This window comes from Chiloscyllium plagiosum, unplaced genomic scaffold, assembly GCF_037043375.1.
Source record: "Chiloscyllium plagiosum isolate Xiang-an unplaced genomic scaffold, Cpla_swu_hap1 HiC_scaffold_3, whole genome shotgun sequence".
Taxonomy (NCBI): Eukaryota; Metazoa; Chordata; class Chondrichthyes; order Orectolobiformes; family Hemiscylliidae; genus Chiloscyllium; species Chiloscyllium plagiosum.
Window position 1 is genome coordinate 89,429,508 of NW_028270141.1, and position 20,308 is coordinate 89,449,815.

General features: G+C 38.0%; 1 protein-coding gene across 6 annotated transcripts in view; it reads right to left on the minus strand.

Moving 5' to 3' along the window:
* epha7 (eph receptor A7) overlaps window positions 1-20,308 on the minus strand; it is a 306,360-nt gene that overhangs the window by 48,171 nt on the left and 237,881 nt on the right. For all 6 annotated transcript variants that reach the window (XM_087981480.1, XM_043685242.2, XM_043685236.2 and 3 more), the window contains 2 exons: window positions 10,514-10,638; window positions 6,592-6,760 (listed from right to left, as the gene is read on the minus strand). In XM_087981480.1, the coding sequence (XP_087837606.1) occupies window positions 6,592-6,760; window positions 10,514-10,638 (294 nt within the window). The remainder of the gene's footprint in view (window positions 1-6,591; window positions 6,761-10,513; window positions 10,639-20,308) is intronic.

Here is a 20,308-nt window from a genome sequence, read left to right on the forward strand (position 1 = left end):
TGAATTAAATACAAGTTAATGAGAACTAAGACAATAATCACATTGAGTCAGTGACTGAGAGAAACTGCTTTAAAATTCTAACAAGACCACAGCCTTGAAATCACTTCCTCATACCTGACGGGTATTTAGTTTCGGTTAACTACTTTCAATTACTATAGTAATTATTCTTTTATTAACAGTTATTATTTCTGATCATGAGGATCACATTGAAATATTAGTGATTTTGGTCTAACCAAAACAAATTCATCAAGTGAATAATGCACTGCTGACCACAGAAAAATGGTCAACACGTGTCCTCCAAAACAATCATGTTGCAATAACACTTAAAATCTGTCACATAATACGACCAGCCTTTAACAGTAATAACAATATATATTATCATACCACCAGGATAATAAAATTGTATCTGCAGTGTACAATGCAGCAAGTTACTATCAGCACTAATTAGTACATATAATACAAGACATTGAAAATTTAATCATTGCTAAAGATGCATATCACACCATATACATTCAATATATAACAACAATGTTAGTACAACATATAACAGCATTTTCAGCATGTATCGTCATTATGCAATGTAAACAAGTGTTAAAGTCAGCAGTTATTAATAAGCAGTGTATTATCAGTCACATGCAAACATAATATCAGAGTTCGACAGCATGCTCAACTTACATAACAGTTAACATAAACTAGCACAGTCAATATACACCCTTTGGCAGAGTCAATATAGGTCTATACTAAATAGCACTGTTAGTATCTACATAATATTGTTCAAATAATAACAAGCATGTAGTAGCTTTTTTTCAATTCAGATAAGAATCAATATGTGAACAGTATTTGTAATAGTCAATTTATAGAGCATTTCTAATGCATACAATTTACTTGGCATATCATAGCAGACTTAGCACCAAAAATTGGTATCTAACAAAATTATTTATCTATACTGTAGTCGGCATTTCTTAAACAGTAAAGCATAATGAAAAGGGTACAAGGCAGGTCAACATGCTTTGGTTCTCAAAAGGCATTTTTTAAAAGCAGGTCAGAAAGTATTTTGGACCAGTGACTTCTAGGCATCAGTTCCAAGAAAGCATGTTTCTGGCAGAACATCTGGAGTGTTAACAGATGGAAAGTTTATATTGCTGAGTTCATAACAGCCCAGAAAGTCAGTGGTTTAGTTGTGACTTCAGAACACAGGGTTCAGGTCTTGGCTCAGAAGAATCTGGAGGTCAGTTCAGATGGAAGAATTGTTTCTTTGATCAGAAGAATCAAGCTTTTGGTTCAGGGAAATCAGTCTCACTAGCCAAAGTATGGTTGTTTGAAGAACTTTCAAAAGAGGAGAGTTTAGATGGAAATTTTCAAGTTGCTAAAACTGGAAAACTTTAGGCTATCAGAACAGTGAAAGATTCATGCCAGAAGCCTCCACAAGGAATGGCAAACTTATCTCCATAGTTCAAGGAAAATAACCTGGGAGGAGTCAATTACGTAAACCTTACAGTTAAGACAGGAGTGTTATCTCTATTGAATTATATCTTTCATAAAGGGGAAATTGAGAAACAGGTTAAAATCTGTTTCCCTGTGTGTTCATACCTTTCTAACTGTTCTAGATATATTGCTTTATTTTCTCTCTTGTCTTTATAATAAATTAATAGTCTGCTATTAAAGAACATCTCTAACCTCATAAGAATGTTTCAGTGATTAACCATCATGTTAATGAGTTGCAAAAATTATACATTGATTTATCAAGCCATAGTTCATTCTGGGATCCAGCTTGTCCAGTATTTCCATCAGCTGCGGTCATAACAATAGAACAGCATAGGTATGATGTAGCAATCACTATCATATTTAACTAGAAAAATTGGGTATCATTTGTCATGTTTATTATTCATTGAAATTAAATCATCTTTTACTAGCCAATAGAAGATGACTTTTGGTGAAGTCTGAAATAAAACTAAAACCACGCTTGCTGAACTCATTGTTAAGCTGACGAGAAAGAAAAATTTAAACCTTTCAATTCGTGGCTCTTTCATATGATTGCACAGGTTCAGAGCTGAGACAAGGTATGTTGATCTGATTAAGATGACCTTATGTAATGAACCAAACACAGAGAATGTTGCAGAAACTCAGCATGTCTAGCAGCATCTTTGGAAAGAGAACAGAGTTAATGTTTCAAGTCCACTCTGACTCTTCTTCAGGATTGTGTATGTAATGAACTATTCAATGAAATTCTGTTCACCACCTTTCAGCAGCAGCACCCCATAAAGAAATCTGCTATGTTTGAAAAACAACATTCATGCCTTTCCCTTAATGTTGCGGATTCTTTTTCTTAATCATAGTTTCTTAGGCCCCAGTTGCAATCTGGCTGTCATTAGAAGCTGGGGATTAGACAACACATTTGCTGGATTTGTGAGACTTCTCAGTGAGTTTCAACCAATGACTGTCTCATAGTCAACCCAAACCCTTCTCCATGCAATATTCACAGATATATCCTTCTATAATGGGCACTGAATAACCATCAGGACCATTACACTGAATCCTGAGACACAGAATTAGACCAATACATGTCTGATGCAGAGTTTATATTTCAAACGTCCCTCCTAATCCTTCTGCCACTTAGCTTGAATCTATGGCCCTCAGATTTTCAATTCTCTGCCAAGTGAAACAGGTCCCTCCTGTCTACTGTATCTTTACCCCTTACAATTTTGTATACCACAAATGTGTCAATCCTCAGCCTTCTCTGTTCCAAGAAAAACAACATGAACCTCTCCAATTTCTTCAGCCCTGGCAACATTCTAGTAAATCTTCTTTGCACTCTCTCCAGATTAACTCAGGTTTAACCTCGGCACAACATCGTGGGGCAAAGGGCCTGTTCTGTGCTATACTTTTCTATGTTCTAGCGATTATGTCCTTCCTGTAATGAGGTGACCAGAACTGCACACAATACTGCAATCTTAGCCTCACCAGTTTCATCACTATGTCCCTATATTTCTGCCAATGAAGGACAGCATTCCATATGCCAGCTTTACAACCTGTCTAAATGTACCGCTATCTTTAGGAACCTGTGCACTTGCACACCTCGATCTCTCATCCCATTGACGCCTCTCAGTATATTCTCATTTATTGTGTATTCCATTTTACTGTTTGACCTCCCTAAATGCATTACATCACACTAATCAGAGTTAAATTTCATCTACCACTTGCCTGTCCACTCCACCTACTCATTACATCATTTTGGAGCTTACAGCTATCCTCTACACTATCCACTACATGGCCAATTTTTGTGTTGTTTGCAAACTTCCCAAATGTACTCCCCACGTTCAAATCAGAATCATTAATGTATAAAACAAACAGCAGGAGTTTCAGCACCAAGCCCTGCAGAATATCACTTGAAACAGCTTTCCAACTGGCAGCCATTGACCATTCCCTTTGTTTCCTATCACTAAGCCAATTTTGGATTGAATTTGACACATTACCCTGCATCCCCTGGGGTTTTACTTTTTTGACCAGTTTACCATGTGGGGTTTTGTCAAATGTTTTTCTAAAATCCATGTAGATAACATTCATTGCAGTACCCTAATCGATCCTCCTTGTCACTTCCTTAAATAATTCAATCAAATTTGTTAGGTATGACCTTCCCTTAACCAATCCATGCTGACTATCCCTGACTAATCCATGCCTTTCAAAATGACAGGTTATCTGATCTCTCAGGACTGCTTCTAGCAATTTGCCCACTACCAAAGTAAGATTAACAGGGCTATCAACATTTGGCATTTCCTTTGTACCTTTTTTAAACAATGGAACCACATTCGCGTTCCTTTAGTCCTCTGGCACTTCACCTGTGTCTAGTGAAAATTGAGAAATAATCTTCACAGCATCTGCTATTTCCTCCCTGACCTCCTTCAATATTCTCGGGAATAATCTAGCCAGTCCTGGCAACATCAAGGATCCCAACTGATCTAACACTTCCTCTCTTACTATGATTATTTTGTCTTATTTTTCATACTGTTTCTCTTAGATTACTAAAATCTACATCATAGCTACAGCATCCCTTTCCTTTGTGGAGACAAAGAATTCAAAAATTCTTCCCATGTCCTTTGCATCTTCACGCAAGTTTCCTTCTTGACCTCTGACAGGTCCTACTTTTTTCCTTAACTATCTTGTGCTCTTTATCTACTGGTAAAATATCTCTGGGATTTCCCAGATGTTGATTGCTAACACTTTTTCATGCCCTCCTTTTGATTTCCTTCTTTCTTTTCTCACTTCATCCCTGTACTTTCTATACTACTCTTGGCTATCTACAATGTTGAGATTTTTGTGATGATCATAAGATTAATTTTCTGTCTAATTCTCCTTTGTATTTTCTCTCAACAACCACAGGGATGTAGATTTGGAAATACCATTCCTATCTTTGGAGGGGACATGTCTGCTTTGTGCTCTAAGTATTTCACTTTTTTGTGCCTCCCATTGGTTTAACACTAATTTATTCTTTAGCAGTCCTATCCACTCCACCTCAGCCAAATCATTTCTCAAATTTGTTAAATGTGCCTTCCCCCAGTTTAAAACTTTTACTCCTGATTTATCTCTTTCCTTTCCCATAATAATGCTAGATCTAATTGAATTGTGGTCACTATCCCCAGTATGGTTGCCCCCCACTGCCACTTTCCCATCTTTATTTTCCAAAGCTAAATCTAGAATTGTATCTCCTCTCATTGGGCTTGTCACATATTGTTTACAAAAATTTCATGGACTCGGTACATGAATTTTTCAACCTCAATATGCCTTATATTGTCTGAAACCCAGTTGATATTGGGATCACTAATGTCTCCTACTATCACTGCCCACTTATTCCTACAGGCAGACATTTGTCTGCATAGATGTCCTTCTCTCTCCTTCTCAATATTTAGGGGTCTACAGTATATTCCTAGTAGTGTGAATGCCCCTTTTTTATTCCTAAGCTCACCCATAAAGCCTCATGTGATAACCTGGTCTGTTTACTATCCCTTCTCCAAACCTTAACCAATTCTTTAACCAATACTTGTGCACCATCTCCTTTTTGTCACCCACACTATCCTGCCAAGAAAATCTGTACCCAGGGACATTCAGCTGTCCATTTAGTTCCTCTTTTTGGCCAGGTTTTCACTGTAGCAACAACATTGTGCTGCCATGTGATTGTCTGTGCCCTTAATTCATCGTCCTTGTTTGTAACACTCCTTGCCTTGAAATATCAACAGCTTAATCCCGCCAATTTCTTGTGCTGGATGCTTTTTAATCCTTGTTTCTTTTGTCTTTCTAAGTTGCTGATCTCACCAGTAACTAATGTGCCAACTCCTGTCTCCTGATCTGAATCTGATCCATCTAAGCCTACACTTTGGTCCCCATTGACATGACGGCTCAGTATTTAGCACTGCTGCCTCACAACACCAGGTACCCAGGTTCAATTCCAGCCTCGGGTGACTGTCCATGTGGATTTTGCACATTCTCTCCATGTTTGTGTGGGTTTCCTCCAGGTGCTTCGGTTTCCTCCCACAATCCAAAAGATGTACAGGTTAGGTGAATTGGCCATGCTAAATTGCCCATAGTGTTAGGTGCATTAGTCGGGGGGAGTTACTCTTTGGAAGGTTGGTGTGGACTTGTAGGGCCAGAGGGCCTGTTTCTACAGTGTAGGGAATCTAATCAATCTCCCCCACCATACTATTTTAAACCTCTCTAACTGAACTAGTAAAAGAATATTTATCCCCATGAGAATATTTGTCCTCGTTCTGTTCAGGCACAGACTGTCAGGCTTGTTCAGATCCCACCTTCCCCAGAATCGGTCCAAAGGCCTCTAGAACCTAAACCCCTCCCTGGTGCACCACTTCTCCAGCTATACATTCATCTGACCTATCCTTTTATTTCAGTGGCACTGGGAGTATTCCCGAGATTACTAGATTTGAGGTCCTGATTTTTAATTTATTTCCTAACTTTCCATATTTGGATTTCAGGTTCTCATCCCTTTGTTTACCCATATCATTGGTACATATGCACTTAACATTAAAGTCTAAGAATTCAATGATGTGGCAAGCTCTAAATCATTTGTGGGGGAACTTACAGACAGTGTAGTATCCTTTCCCAATGCAATTCTCTTCTGTTCTTCCTTTTGCTTCTAATAGCTGTACAAAATCATGATTAGCCAGAAAATAACCTGCCATTGTTGGGATGAAGCTGGCAATGAAGCAGTCTGGGATAACTTACCTTTTGTTTAAAATAAAACAAAGAACTGTAGCTGCTGGAAATCTGAAAGAAAACAAAAACAGAAATTGCTGGAGAAACTTGGCAGGACTGGCAGCATGTGTGGAGAGAAACCACGGTTAACATTCTGAGTTCAGTGACACTTCTTCACAACTGAAGGTCTTAAGCAGAGTCACTGGAGTTGAAAACATTAACTCTGTTTTCTTTCTGTGAATGCTGCCAGGCTAGCTGAGTTTCTCTAGCAATTTCTGTTTTTGTGATCTTTTACTTTCCCTTACTACAAATTTTGAATCAGGTTGAGTCTGTTGTGAGTACATTTCCCTGCCTGAAAACGCAGAAGGAAATACATGTCACATCTCTTACCTGTACTCTCCTCAAGGGTTAAGACCTCCAGCCTAGGACTGTAGTTCCCATAGCCAGCTGTGGTGAATGCTCGGATCTGGAATATGTAGGCTGTGCCTGGTTTCAGGTTATTGATGGTAGTTGATGTTGAGGTAGCTTTGACTGTGGAATAAGTCCGTTCTTTTAGATTCTGGAAAACAAATAACTTGTATTTAAGGCTGCAGCAAGATTTCAAAAAGGGGGAGACAGTGTTTATAATTTTGGAGTCACTGCATTAACAAAATGAATGTTTTTTTAAACATACTACATGAGTACACAACATACATAACAGAACATACACGAATGAGTTAAAGGTTCTATAATTAATTGAAAAATTCAAATAACACTCAGAAACCACCAGGGCTTGCATCACCTAAACCTTTGTGATCAAACTATAGCCTTTGAAATTTAGCCTGGGAATCCACTGCACTCAATCTTGTTAAAATAGGTTTTTTAAAAGCTTATTCCAGTCTATTATTTTCATACTTTAATCTTTGTTCTGATTAAATCTCTCTAAAAGAAGAACACAGCTTTCAAATAAACTCTGTTAAATACACATAATTCAACTCCAGTTTCTAGTTCCAGAACTAATTCATTTTTATCACTTCATCAGCACAACAAAAACCAGCTTCAAAGTGAATGCTTTCCACTTTGTAGAGAAAAGACATTTACTGCTGTGGAGGGAGTGAGAGTACCATTTTGCTGCCAGGTGGAATTTCTCCCTGGAGATTTGTTATTGGTATATCAGTCAGTATCTGCTATTACAGTATGATTTGTTAATGTCTGAAAGGTTAGATACCAATTTTCTGTTGCAGCTAGGTGATATCATTGAACTGATACAGCTTTTATCAATCACAATGTTATGATAATTTTTTTTAACCTGGCTGCTGTCTTTGTTCAGAGTTGGAATCTCAAACTTCATCTCCCTCTCACATCTATGACTGTCTATCGACATCAACCTTAGGCTTTGAACTAGCTTTCATATGCATGCAAGTAACGCCCCACATCAGTTACCAGCATTATCTTCAAAAGCTGTGCTTTTTCCAAGGAATTGAAATTTTGACCATAATAAAATCTCTCTCCAGAATATGGTACCACATTCACATACACAAGGAAATTTAATGATGCAGGTGAGAGTTCTTTAATATTTATTTTTAAATTTCTAAGTGATATTGTGTAAAGTAGCACTGAGTGAGTTTGCCGCACATAATCTGTAATGATTGCCAATGGAGATTTGTTTCTTATCATAGTTTTCTCTTTTGTCCTACTTGTGCATGTTGCACCTCTACCCCCTTAAAACAGAAATTACCACATTTCAGAATAAAATGTTAAGGAAGGCGAGTAAACAACTCCTCCTGAAAATAAAGGGAAGGTGGCAGAGTTCATTGTCTGGAGATACATGAGAAAATAAGTTCACTAGGATGTAGACCCTAAGCTGTTATACTACAACAAGTGACCATAAATAAAGTCTATTGTTAGTTGTTTAAGATATGGGTTGGGCAGGTGAGTCATAAAACCAAATACTGTACTATTCTCACCCAGTATGTGGTCAGATGTTGATCTCCCAGTGGAGACAGGAATTGAGACATGAAATGCTGATCATTTGTTTTACTGGGGAGAAAAGTTCTCACCTTTGTCATTTTTATGTGTCATTTTCTTGGCTCAGGTAGGTCTTAGGTTTGAAATGTCCACACGTTTTGGAAGTTATGATCACAATTGGGATATCTGCCTCCCTCCACTATTTGTGTGTGCTACTGTGTGTTTTGGAAACTTGATAAAATACATAACCATCAAATGATCAAATGAATTGTAGAAGATAGTTAAGAGGAGTCAGAAACATCCAAGCAGTCAATTATTGAAACTTTGACACATGTTAAATATCCCTATTTATCATTATTACATGTTGTATTTCAGTGTAGATGTGTTTTTTTTTAACAGTAATTGATTGGTGAACTTTGTTCTACAAAAGTAAGTTGGCCAATACATTGATCAGAATTATTAAAGTGTTAACAGACATTATAGTACTTTTCCTAATGACTAAAGCATTCAAACCTGGAGATGTATTATAGAAAACCCAACTGTCATGATTTAGATTATGATCAAAATGTTCAGATATCCTTTACTTTATTTAAAAGAAAGCTTGTTTTAAATGAATCACAGAATCACTACAATGCAAAAAGAGGCCATTCAGCCCATTGAGTCTGAACCAACCCTCCAAAGAGCATCCCTGCCAGACCCAGCACTGCACCCTATCCCTGTATCGACACATTTACCATGGCTAACCCACTTAGTCTGCATATCACTGGACACTATCATAGCAATTTAATATGGCCAATCCACCTAACCTGCATGGTGGAAACTGGAGGAGTCACTGGAAACTCACACAGCCATGAGGCAAATGTGTGAACTCCAAACGGGTAAAAGAAAATCCAACAAATTGACTCATCCAATTGATTGAGTGGTAATTGGCTTTGAACTTGAAAAAAAACATCAGCTCATTTTTCAGGTTCTTTCAGTTCAAGAGGTTCTGGGCTTGAAATGATTTGATACTTGTGGCCATTATAAATACTTAACTCAGTTTCATAACCTGGTGAAATACTGAGCTCACACAGCTGCTCAGGGGGGCTCCTGGCATTTTTAGAGTTTGCAACAACCCATTCTGATTAAATCTCTGAAACATGGTTGCTTTCTTACACAACTTAATCTGGATGGGTTTTTGAATAAGAGGGGTTATGTCACAGACACTGCAGGTTAATTTTTCCATAAGAACAAATACTTGAATGAGTTGTTTTTTAATTAGACAGTGAAAGGTGTAGTTTATTTTCACCTGAATCCACTGCTATTTCAGCACCTCAGGTCTGTATCTAGTGGATTTGGTACACTCACAGAATCGTAGAGTCATACAGCACAAAAACAGGCCCTTCAGTCCAACTCATCCATGCTGACCAGAATTCCCAACCTGACCTAGTTCCATTTGACATGTATGTGGCACATACCCCTCTAAACCTTTTCAATCATATAAACATCTGGATGCCTTTTAATGTAATTGTACTCGCCTTCACCATTTCTTCTGGCAGCTCATTCCATGCATGCAAGACCCTGAGAAAACAATTTTGGCTATTCACCCTATCCAGGCCCCTCAAGAAGGTTACCCTTCAGTATCTGATGCTCCAGGGGAAAAACGTCCCAGCCTATTCAGCCTCTCCCTGCAGCTCAAACTTCTCTAGTGCCAGCAACAAGCTTTAAATATTTTTTGCACCCTCTGAAGTTTAACAACATCCTTCCGATAGAAGGGGGACCAGAATTGTACACAATATTCCAAAAGTGGCTTTATCAATGTCCTGTACTGCCGCAACATAATGACTCAAATCCTCTACTCCACGTTCTAACCAGTGAAGTCAGTAACTCATACTCCTCCCACGTTGCCTTGCAGCTTGCAAACTCCACAATGAATTTGAAAATCCCCAGAACAAACCAGTTATGAGTTGGATGTGTATTTCAGGCCCAATAAGGAGCCCACAAACACAAGAGGAAATTCTGCTCATGGAGATTCAGCAAAGATAATTCTCAACAGCAGTAGGATGTGGTCCTGGCTGATTTTCGCCGTCATAAACAGAATGAGCATTTTACTCCGATTAAGATGAACCAGTTTTCATAAGCCTGCGATAAAAGTTTGAACTTTGCTTCTGAATGGCTCCACGGCTCTTTCAAATAAATCTTCGTGCCATCAGACGTAATAACCGAGTACACAGGTTTCAGGTCTGAGCCGAATCAACAACATAATGGATGTCTTGAATACAAATCTAACATTAAGCATTGGAAAAAGCTTAAATGTTTAGCTGGGAGGGTTTAAGGATCGGTACAATGTGGATCTTATTTATTGATGTGCCCGTGCAGCCCTCACCTTTTCATAGTACTTGATTTCATATGCTGTGATGACTCCATTGGGATGCTCTGGTTCCTTCCAGGAGAGATTGACAGTCCTCTGCTGTACTTTATCCTTCACTACGCCACTAACCTGTGAGGGAGCTGTTTGGACAAGTAACGTTAATAATTACTAGAAAAACTCAATCCAAGACTGAAATCAAAACCAATCAGCCACATATCCCTGCAGCTTCAATAAAACACTTCCTTATGACTTCATTTGAGGCTCTTATGAATATTCAAATCAGAGCTTGTTAATGTTGATAGGCATAATAGAAATTTAAATTAAAGCACAAATATGGGCAGATTATTATTTTGTACTGAGGTGAATAAAACCATGATGTAGTCTAGAGAGAAATTTATGTAAATTTATTTAAATTCAAACAACAAAAATACCTGGGGATTATTGTTGTAGGAAAGAGGAGAGGCCAGGATTATTTCTCTGAAATATGTTTTTCTTTCTGCGCAATTAAATTTCCATCGCAAAATTGCCCAACAGCTAAAACTGATTTTTTTTTCCAATTCTAGGGTTCTTTCTGACTTGTTCAAATAATTAGTCATAACGGCAACACATTTGTGATTTTTTATGAAGTACATGTCATGATTATCCATGCGTGAGCTTGATTTGTGCATTTTTTAAAAATGAAAGTTCTGGAATTTTTTGTTGGCTAAAAACAATGCCTTTAACAGAACTGTTTATCAAGCAGGGATAATGCTGTTTGGACCTCGCTTATAGTGACTGGATGGGTGAGTAGCAGGACTTCTCGTACCCTGAATCCCCGATGGGTATTTTTGTGAAGGACTTGCATTGTATTCTCAAAACAAAAAAACAGAAAATATTGTGAATTTAGCAAAATTCTCAAAAAGAGATATAAGTGGCCATCACCCATTTAAGTTGCAGTAGGTGGTCAGAAAAAGCTATTTTCAAATTTAGTTATAACATTTTTAACATTAGGAAGTAAGAGTTAGAACTGAGGTAATTTTCAAAAGCTATTTAAATGTTGCAATTTAGCTCTTATCACCTTTATCAATTTGTGTTGTTGCAATCTTCAGTAAAATAGTATATTAACCATCTTCTGCATAAAAATGTCATTACTTCAAGAAATCAAACTGTATTTTGCTCTAAATACAGTTCTAATTTTATGCTGTACCATACAACGGCTCTCATAATATTGAATGAACTGCAGCATAAATGGTGGCAATGAGCAAGGTATATTTTTCTCACATGTTGCAATGCTATTTATAAAATTATATTGAACGTATTATGTGCAGTAGAATAGAAAAAAAAGAGGGATAAAGGGGGAGAGAAAAACATAAAAAGGTTGAAACAAATGTAAAAATAAAGTTTTACAAATGGAGTAAGACATATTCTTATCAGAGAAAAAAAGGTTAACTGGGTTATTTTTATTTGTTGTGAGAAAAGGCAACAAGAGATTTACAGCCTTTACTTAATACCTTGGCTTTAATGTAATATTTTGCCATGGCTTATTCACTCTTTGTCTATACTAACATATCATAGCAGACACCACATGTAGGATTTGCTAACCACTCCGATGAAAAATGACACATAAAATCCTATGTCAATGTCACTCCATCTTCTGGAATCAGATTTTATGCAGAATTGGTACTTCATGCAAAAAAAAACTATTATAGCACAAGACAAGGTATTTTGTACAAACCAAAAGCTTTTGCAAAAGAGAAAAACAGGACACACGTTTTACATTATTTTGAGTTACTAAGAACTTCTTTCCAATGCAATAGGGAATTTAATAGCTCTGACGAACATAGATTGCCCAAATTTTTCATAAAATCTTATAATCTACTGTACTGCACTATCTCATAACAATGCCTCTCAAAACACCGCTACTGGAGAACATCAACTGGGAATTCCTAAAAAAAGGCTTTGTTAATTTTACAAAATCTTTTCTGTGCTTTACCCTTGATTTAACAGCACCTATGTGCCCCAATTGTTAAGAGGATATCCCAGGGTTATTTAAGGATCAAAATTATTCCCAGATTACCACACATCCTCCCTTCCACTTTACCCTTCCCACCACCTCCCATGTCAATGGAACCCTCATGGGTGGATAAGTTAATTTCCATTGTTTAAAGTGCTGTTATCCACCCTTGTGGCAGCTATCAATTTTCTGACAAAAAGGATTATGAATTGATGACTCACAACGCTGTTAAATTCATGTCCTATGAAAAAGAGAAGGTGGCAATGGCAGAGGCTCCTTGCTGTAATTGCAAGGGTTTCTGCCAATTACTTCTTCGCTTGTTTACATCATTGATGGGATTGTTCGCATAAGCATTCACAAGGACAGTGAAAGAAAAAGAGTTTTCAATGTTGATTCTACAGTTTAATAATAATTAATCCAGCTATTTCCTTCAGAAATAATGAAAATCTAAAGCATTCCATTAAAATTCATTTTGGACTTCAGAGGATATTGTCACAGACAGACTTTATTCATTCCCTTTACAGTCAGTGTTGAAATAAAAGAGGTATGTTTTTGTGCACATACCCAGGGTTTCTCAATTAAAATAATTCTAGCAGCAAGCTATCAAGAGTTTTAAAGCAAAGAAGATTATTTGTTTACACCCACTTATCCTAAAAATAGAATAATATTTATTTTATCTGTATTTGTAGATGGGATGTGGACATCACTGGCTCGGCCAGCAATTATTGCCCATCCCTAGTTGCCTAAAGGGTAGTTAAAAAACAACTACATTGCTGAGGATGTGGAGTCAGATGGAGGGAAGACCAGTTAAGAACAGTGGATTTCCTTCCCTGAAACCTGTGAGCTAGATGGGATTTTACAACATCTATAGCAACTTTTTCACGCAGAGGGTGGTGCGTGTATGGAAGGAACTGTCAGAGAAGGTAGTGGACGCTGGTACAATTATAACATTTAAAAGGCATCTGGATGAGAATATAAATAGGAAGGGTTTAGAGGATATGAGCCAAATGCTGGCAAATGGGATTAGATTATTATCGAATATAACTGGTTGTGGTCAACATCAGACTAGCTTTTTTATTCCAGAATTTAATTGCACTCAAATTTTACCATTTTCCAGATTGAATGTAAACCCGTATCCCCAGAGCTTCAGTGTAGGGTTCTGGATAATTAATGGCCTGTCCACTCACTTCTCTCATGCATGTTCTCACACACAAGCATCAGATACTGGTGAAGGTGATATACTGCGGCAACTCATGTAAGGTACAGTGTTAGCAATCCTAGCTCAGAGCCAGGAGGTTGGGGTTCAATTCCCAACTGCTCCAGAGGTGTGTGACACCATTTATGAGCAGGTTAACTAGAAAATAGAAATAAGCTCCTGTGGCATAGCAGTAGTGTCTATACCTCAAGGGTTACAGGAAGGCAGGAAAGTGAGGATGAGGAACAAATGAGCCATTATCAAATGGTGGAGCAGACTCAATGGGCCAAACAAACAAATTCTGCTCTAATTATCTTATGGCCTCTCAGCCAGGGGGGTCCAAATTCGAGTAGATTGTAGTCTGTAAATGTGAAGCTAATTTGATGATATTTAATGGAACTGTGTAGCTTCTAGATTATCTTAAGTTCAGAAAACATGGCCTTCTGAACATGTGACTTGCACAAGTTCAGATTTTCAAACAAAAACGTGGTGCTTTGGCAGATTCCAATATCCTGTAATTATTATTTAACACGATGAGATTCACCCAATTTATTTTGGATGCAGAAAACTTTCATAATACAAATGGAATATAGAAAGGGCCCATTCATATCTGTTGCATACACATTGACTTCTAATGTTTCACTTTGTCAAAGATGAGACAGAGAATCTTTAAACAAAGAGATGTAAGAAATATGGACTGTGCATGCCCATTTTTTAGTTAGGAATTGACTTGAGGCCTACTATTCTTTGAAGCTCAAAAGATCACTTATTTGTCAGTGGCCATTTTAACACACTGGTTGCATCCAGTTTAAACATATAATAGGATACATTATAGCTTACCATATACTGAAACACAACAGTATGAAAAGAAATTGGTAATATCTCATAGGATTTTGCTATTACACCCTCAGACTTGAACACTAAATCAAGTTTGGTGCAGCAGATACGTCATGGGAGAAATCAGTTTTCCTCACTGCCCTCCAATTGATGTCAGTAAGTTACTGTCTTCAGTAAATGATGTCAATGGCTAAGTGACAAGAAACTGTTGCGCACTGACATTGAAAAGCACTGGTCTGTGAAGATTTAATGAAAAGGATCCTTGTTTATAAAATGAGACTCTAGAGTCTATAGTAAAGCAAATTCTAACTGGCTTCCAAAGTATGAAGGCATAAATGCCTCTCAGATTATAAAGAAAATAAGTAAGTATAATAATATCCTCAAAATCCTCCTTTTGGATCTTGATAATTGCTTTAAGAGGCATAGAACTAAGCAACTTCAATGTTTTAACATTACCAGGAAAACAACAAGCTCAGGATCATTTTTGATCGCATTGTGTATAAAGACGGTAATGTGACTGGCTGGAACATTTGCTCCATTATTGTCCAAAAAACAAGATCAGCAATGATCTTCAATTATTTTGCTTTAAAGTTTTTTTTTCCTTTTTTATATGCTTTAAAAGTTGTATAACCAAAAGTGGTGCTTCTCTCTACATATGAGTTCTTAGTCATTTGTGCCTGTGACAGCGCAATTGAATTTCCAGCCCTTCTGCACCCCCCCCCCACCCCGCCCCCTGTATAAGAATCACATAAACAAAAGTTTTGCCAGTCTAGTGCTTGCTCTTAAATGTCTTGTCCAGAGAAATATTATTAATTTGGTTACTTTCTTAGAAACTACCACTGCTTTTTACATCTGCATCTCACTCAAGCAGTTCTCAAAATTAGCCGATAAAGTGGAATTCTGCTCCAATTAGCATTACACTACACAAATAATCACCAACATTATTTTGATAAAAAAATAATAAAAAGAGCAACTGAGCAATAGTTTTATTCCAAAGGTCCAATGGTCTTTGTGGGTTCTTTAATTAAATATTTTAAAATAATAATTTCTGTGAATTTGCTCTGGAACTCAAGTGAAGCAAGCCAGACATCTGGGTTCATCTTTGTGCCTGATAGAAAGCATTGCAAGCACAGTGCTATTTTGCTTCTGCTGCATGTGTGGCTTGAATGTGTCTACAATGACAATATAAAAACAGACAATGGATAATTAACCAGGATCCCAGAACCCCATCTGCAATTAGAATAGAATGAGAATTAGAATACCCTTTATTGGCCAATACCATTTGTACAAATTGTACAAATACCAATATATAAATCTGATGATGTTGACCTCAAAGCTCCTTGTCAAATAATGTTTTCTTTTTGCCTCAAACCGCAACAAAATCACATTTCCTCGAAATGTGCTGTGTTATTGCAAGCGAGGTTTTGGAATGTGTTTAAAATCAGTACTTTAATCATCATTTTAACATCTTACCAGATTCGACAGGACTCACTCAAGCAGAGAAACACTTGACAGGTAACTGAGCAAGTCAGTGTAGCAGAAAATGGCTTAATTGTTATGCTTGTCCTAAACCATCTGTTTCCACAAAAAAAAACCCTCTGTGCCTGCACTGAGACATTAAGGAATGTGTTGGAGATCCTGGGTTCTCTATAATAGGTTAATCTGGTTAGTAAATGCTCTCTGCCTGGGCTCGGGCAGGAATACATCATGAAAATGCCACTTGTGAGAATTGCAATGTTGTTTCAATGGGCTCTCGTGAGGATTCCACATGTGGGAGGTCCACAGAATTGGAAGTCCTTTTTTGAAATTACAAGCTTAATACATTTCAATTTACACAAATAGACCAGAAATAGATATCTCCAGGACTAGATCTTTTCGAGCAGGAATCCTTTTGAGTGTAACAAAATCCTGGAAGTTTCTAATTAAAAGCAATGATGGAACTTTCATGCAAGATGCATTTCGACGCTACAATAATCAAAAATTGATCTATGTCTAGGGTGAGTAATTTGAACTGGAATGAATGAAAACCTTTCCATTTTTGGAACACATCATCATGCCCCTCAGAAGTGTCTCAAAGTACTTCACAAATAACAAATTACGCTGTTTCAATCTTTGTATCATGTAGGTGGGATCGGATGAAAGGCCATGTAGCCCCTACTGAAGGAATTCTGAGCTGGCGAAGTAAGTGCATTAACCAATACATTTTAATATTGTACAAAGTGCGACTCTTTCTGATGTGCATCATTGCTACATGGTAAATGCCATAGTGACAATGCTGAGGCTCAGCTTGTTTGATTGAGGAAAAGCCACTTTTACATAATTACATCACATTTTATGAAAGTAAATAGAATTGGCTTATATACACCAGGGATTCAATACGTTATAGAGTCACAGAGTTGTTTTGGGTTGTCTCTCCTGAAATAAATACAAGGTTACTTACTGAAAATTAAATGAAAGGCAGTACAGTTTATTAGTTTTGCACAAATTGAGTTTCAAAGCCTTGGCCTCACCTCCAGTTTCTGAAACTCAGTTAACCTTTTTTTTCTGATTCATTCATTGGATATGGGTGTCACTGGTATCCTAACATTCATTGTCCATCTCTAACTGCCTAGAGGGCACTTAAGAGTTCACCCATTGCTATGAGGATTGGAGTGACATGTAGGCCAGACTAGGTAAAGATAGTGGATTTCCTTCCCTAAAGGACATTAATGAAACAAAAGAGCTTTTACAACAATGGTTTCATGGTCTTAATGAGATCAGCTTTTTAATTCCAATTTTTACTGAACTTAAATTTCACCATCTGCTATGGCAGGATTTGAACCAAGCCCTCAGAGCATTAGCATGGGGTTTGGCATTGCTAGCCTAGTGACATTACCACTACACCACTTCCTCCTTGACAATGCCATACAAATTGATGAAGTTCAGAGCCTGGCTGCAAACTTATCAATGCATGTCCTAATTCTCAAAACTAGTCTCAGATTTTTCTAAACTGCACTGGTCAACATCTTGCTTTAGGTGAAAGTGAGGACTGCAAATGCTGGAGATCAGAGTCTAGATTAGAGTGGTGCTGGAAAAGCAGAGCAGGTCAGGCAGCATCCGAGGAGCAGGAAAATTGATGTTTTGGGCAAAAGCCCTTCAACATTAAGCTTTAGCCATTAATCTTAAATCTTGAAGTTTAACAGGCATAATCGTGGCTATTTTAGCCTAATGCTATGAAAGGTTACATGACATGCTGAAGCTACATGAACCTGCAACAAAATATTAACATATGGTAAAGTTCAATCGTCTCTTTCCTGGTTCAAATTTGGGAGATAGCCATTCTCTGGTGCAATGTCAAGACATTGCCATTGCCAATCAGAGTCCACTTGAACAGTTTCAATTTTAAACTGCTTGGAAGTTAAGTGTTCCCTGTCACATTTCTTATTGCATTGTTTCTATCAACCAGAGTCAATCAGTACCCTTTTCTTATGCATCATAAATTGTTATTCCCTTTCAGATTTGACATTCTTGCAATTCTATCCTGATGAAGTCAAGATGAATAGTTTTAATAGCATGTCTTTATTTTTCCATAAATATGAACATACATGTAACTTAACAGGAGTAGACCATATTGCACTTTATGCCTGCCACCTAATACTACCCAAATAGTTTTTCACAATGCTGTTTAATTGTAAGGAAATGTAAAATATATGGTAAATATTGAAAAAACTATCGAGAAGTGAAGTTATTGCACATGGCTTTTAATCATTTTTCTTCCAAATCTTGTATTTGCCATTTTGAAAGAAAAATTATGTATCCGTTTAAATTATCTGGAATCTTAGCCCACGATGGGAACTGGGAACTGAGGTAAGTGTGCACAGTGGCTCCAACATCACACTTGAAGAGTGCAGGACACCAGCACAGCTTACAGTCCTGACTGCCTGCCTGGATTCAACTGCAGCACAGACTGCTATGAAGAGGGATCCTCCCCGATCCCTTAAACCCTTAGGGGTGGCCCAACTATAAAGGCAATAATTTATTTTGAATTTGAGAAAACGTGGGCACCTGCCACAGAATCCTACTGTTCTTTTCCACCTGAAGGGCTTTCTATTGGCCCTTAATCTTTGAGAGGCCACCAACATCACACTTAATTGGAAGACAAGGCTGCTTTCTGGTCACTGATCAACCAGCTCAAGAAATATCCTGACTATTTATCATTTGAGCTTAATGGCAGAACTCAGGGAAAGGAACAGCATGTGTGTGAGTTTTTAACATCAGTTCAAAGCAACACACCAAATTATTTCATGATTTTTCAATAAAGCTTTGTGAACAATGAAATAGTTTTTTCTGCTTATAGAAAGAGATTGTTCTTGCTATTAGTAATGAGATTTAATAGGTTTTGTGTTTCAATTTCAATCGAGATAAAAACTCAATATGGGTCATGGAAATAACAAAAATCTCAGTTCTTGCATAGTTCTTTATCTCAATAAACCTGTGATCTCAAAATGTACTCAAACAAAATCTCCTAAGCTGTTAACCAGTTGCTTCTTTTGAAGTCCTTGGGCATAGTTTTTTCACTCTAGAGTCAGTGGGAGAGGTGGTGAAAGGACTAATCACTGGGCAAGTTGACCTTGAAGTGATATTCATCCATTTCTTGCAACCTCACCAATTAGGTGTTGGGTGAGAGGTCATATTGGTGACTGGGTGAAAGTCTACTTTCTTGGCTCTCCAACATTCAAGACTTTTAAGTGGTCAATTCATGGTCAGTTTGGGGCCTGCACCCTTCACCTCCCTGATTATCTGCTTTCCCAATAGGGAAGAAAAGTGGCTGGTTTTCTGACCTTATAATTGTGCTATTGCCTTCTGGGATGGAAGGGACATTTCCCCATTGTGGGAGGAAATGGATGGGAAGAAGGGTGCAGTGGGTCAGTGTCTGAAATTATTCCTTCACAGGAATATAGGAACTTATGAATTAGGAGCGGGAGTAGACAATTTAGCCCTTCAAGGAGAAAGTGAGGTCTGCAGACGCTGGAGATCAAAGCTGAAACTTTATTGCTGGAACAGCACAGCAGGTCAGGCAGCATCTAGGGAACAGAAGATTCGACGTTTCGGGCACATGCCCGAAACGTCGAATCTTCTGTTCCCTAGATGCTGCCTGACCTGCTGTGCTGTTCCAGCAATAAAGTTTCAGCAATTTAGCCCTTCAAGCCCACTCTGCAATCAAACAGGATCATTGCTGATCTTATCCTGGTTTCAACTGTACTTTCCTGCCTGCTCCCCATAGCCCTTTATCCTGCTTTTCTTCAGAAACATATGGGCAGCACGGTGGCACAGTGGTTAGCACTGCTGCCTCACAGCTCCAGAGACCTGGGTTCAATTCCCGCCTCAGGCGACTGACTGTGTGGAGTTTGCACGTTCTCCCCGTGTCTGTGTGGGTTTCCTCCGGGTGCTCCGGTTTCCTCTCACAGTCCAAAGATGTGCAAGTCAGATGAATCGGCCATGCTAAATTGCCCGTAGTGTTAGATAAGGGGTAAATGTAGGGGTATGGGTGGGTTGCGCTTCGGCGGGTCGGTGTGGACTTGTTGGGCCGAAGGGCCTGTTTCCACACTGTAAGTAATCTAATCTAATCTAATCTAATCTAATTTCATTCTTAAATCTGTTGATTGATTCTGCCTCCAATCATCTCTGGTACAGTGAGTTCCTCAGATTCGCAACCCTTTGAGAGAAGTTGTTTCACCTCTTCTCGGTTTTGAACCTACCTCCTCTCATTCTATATCTATGACTTCTTGTTCAAGACTGTCCCACG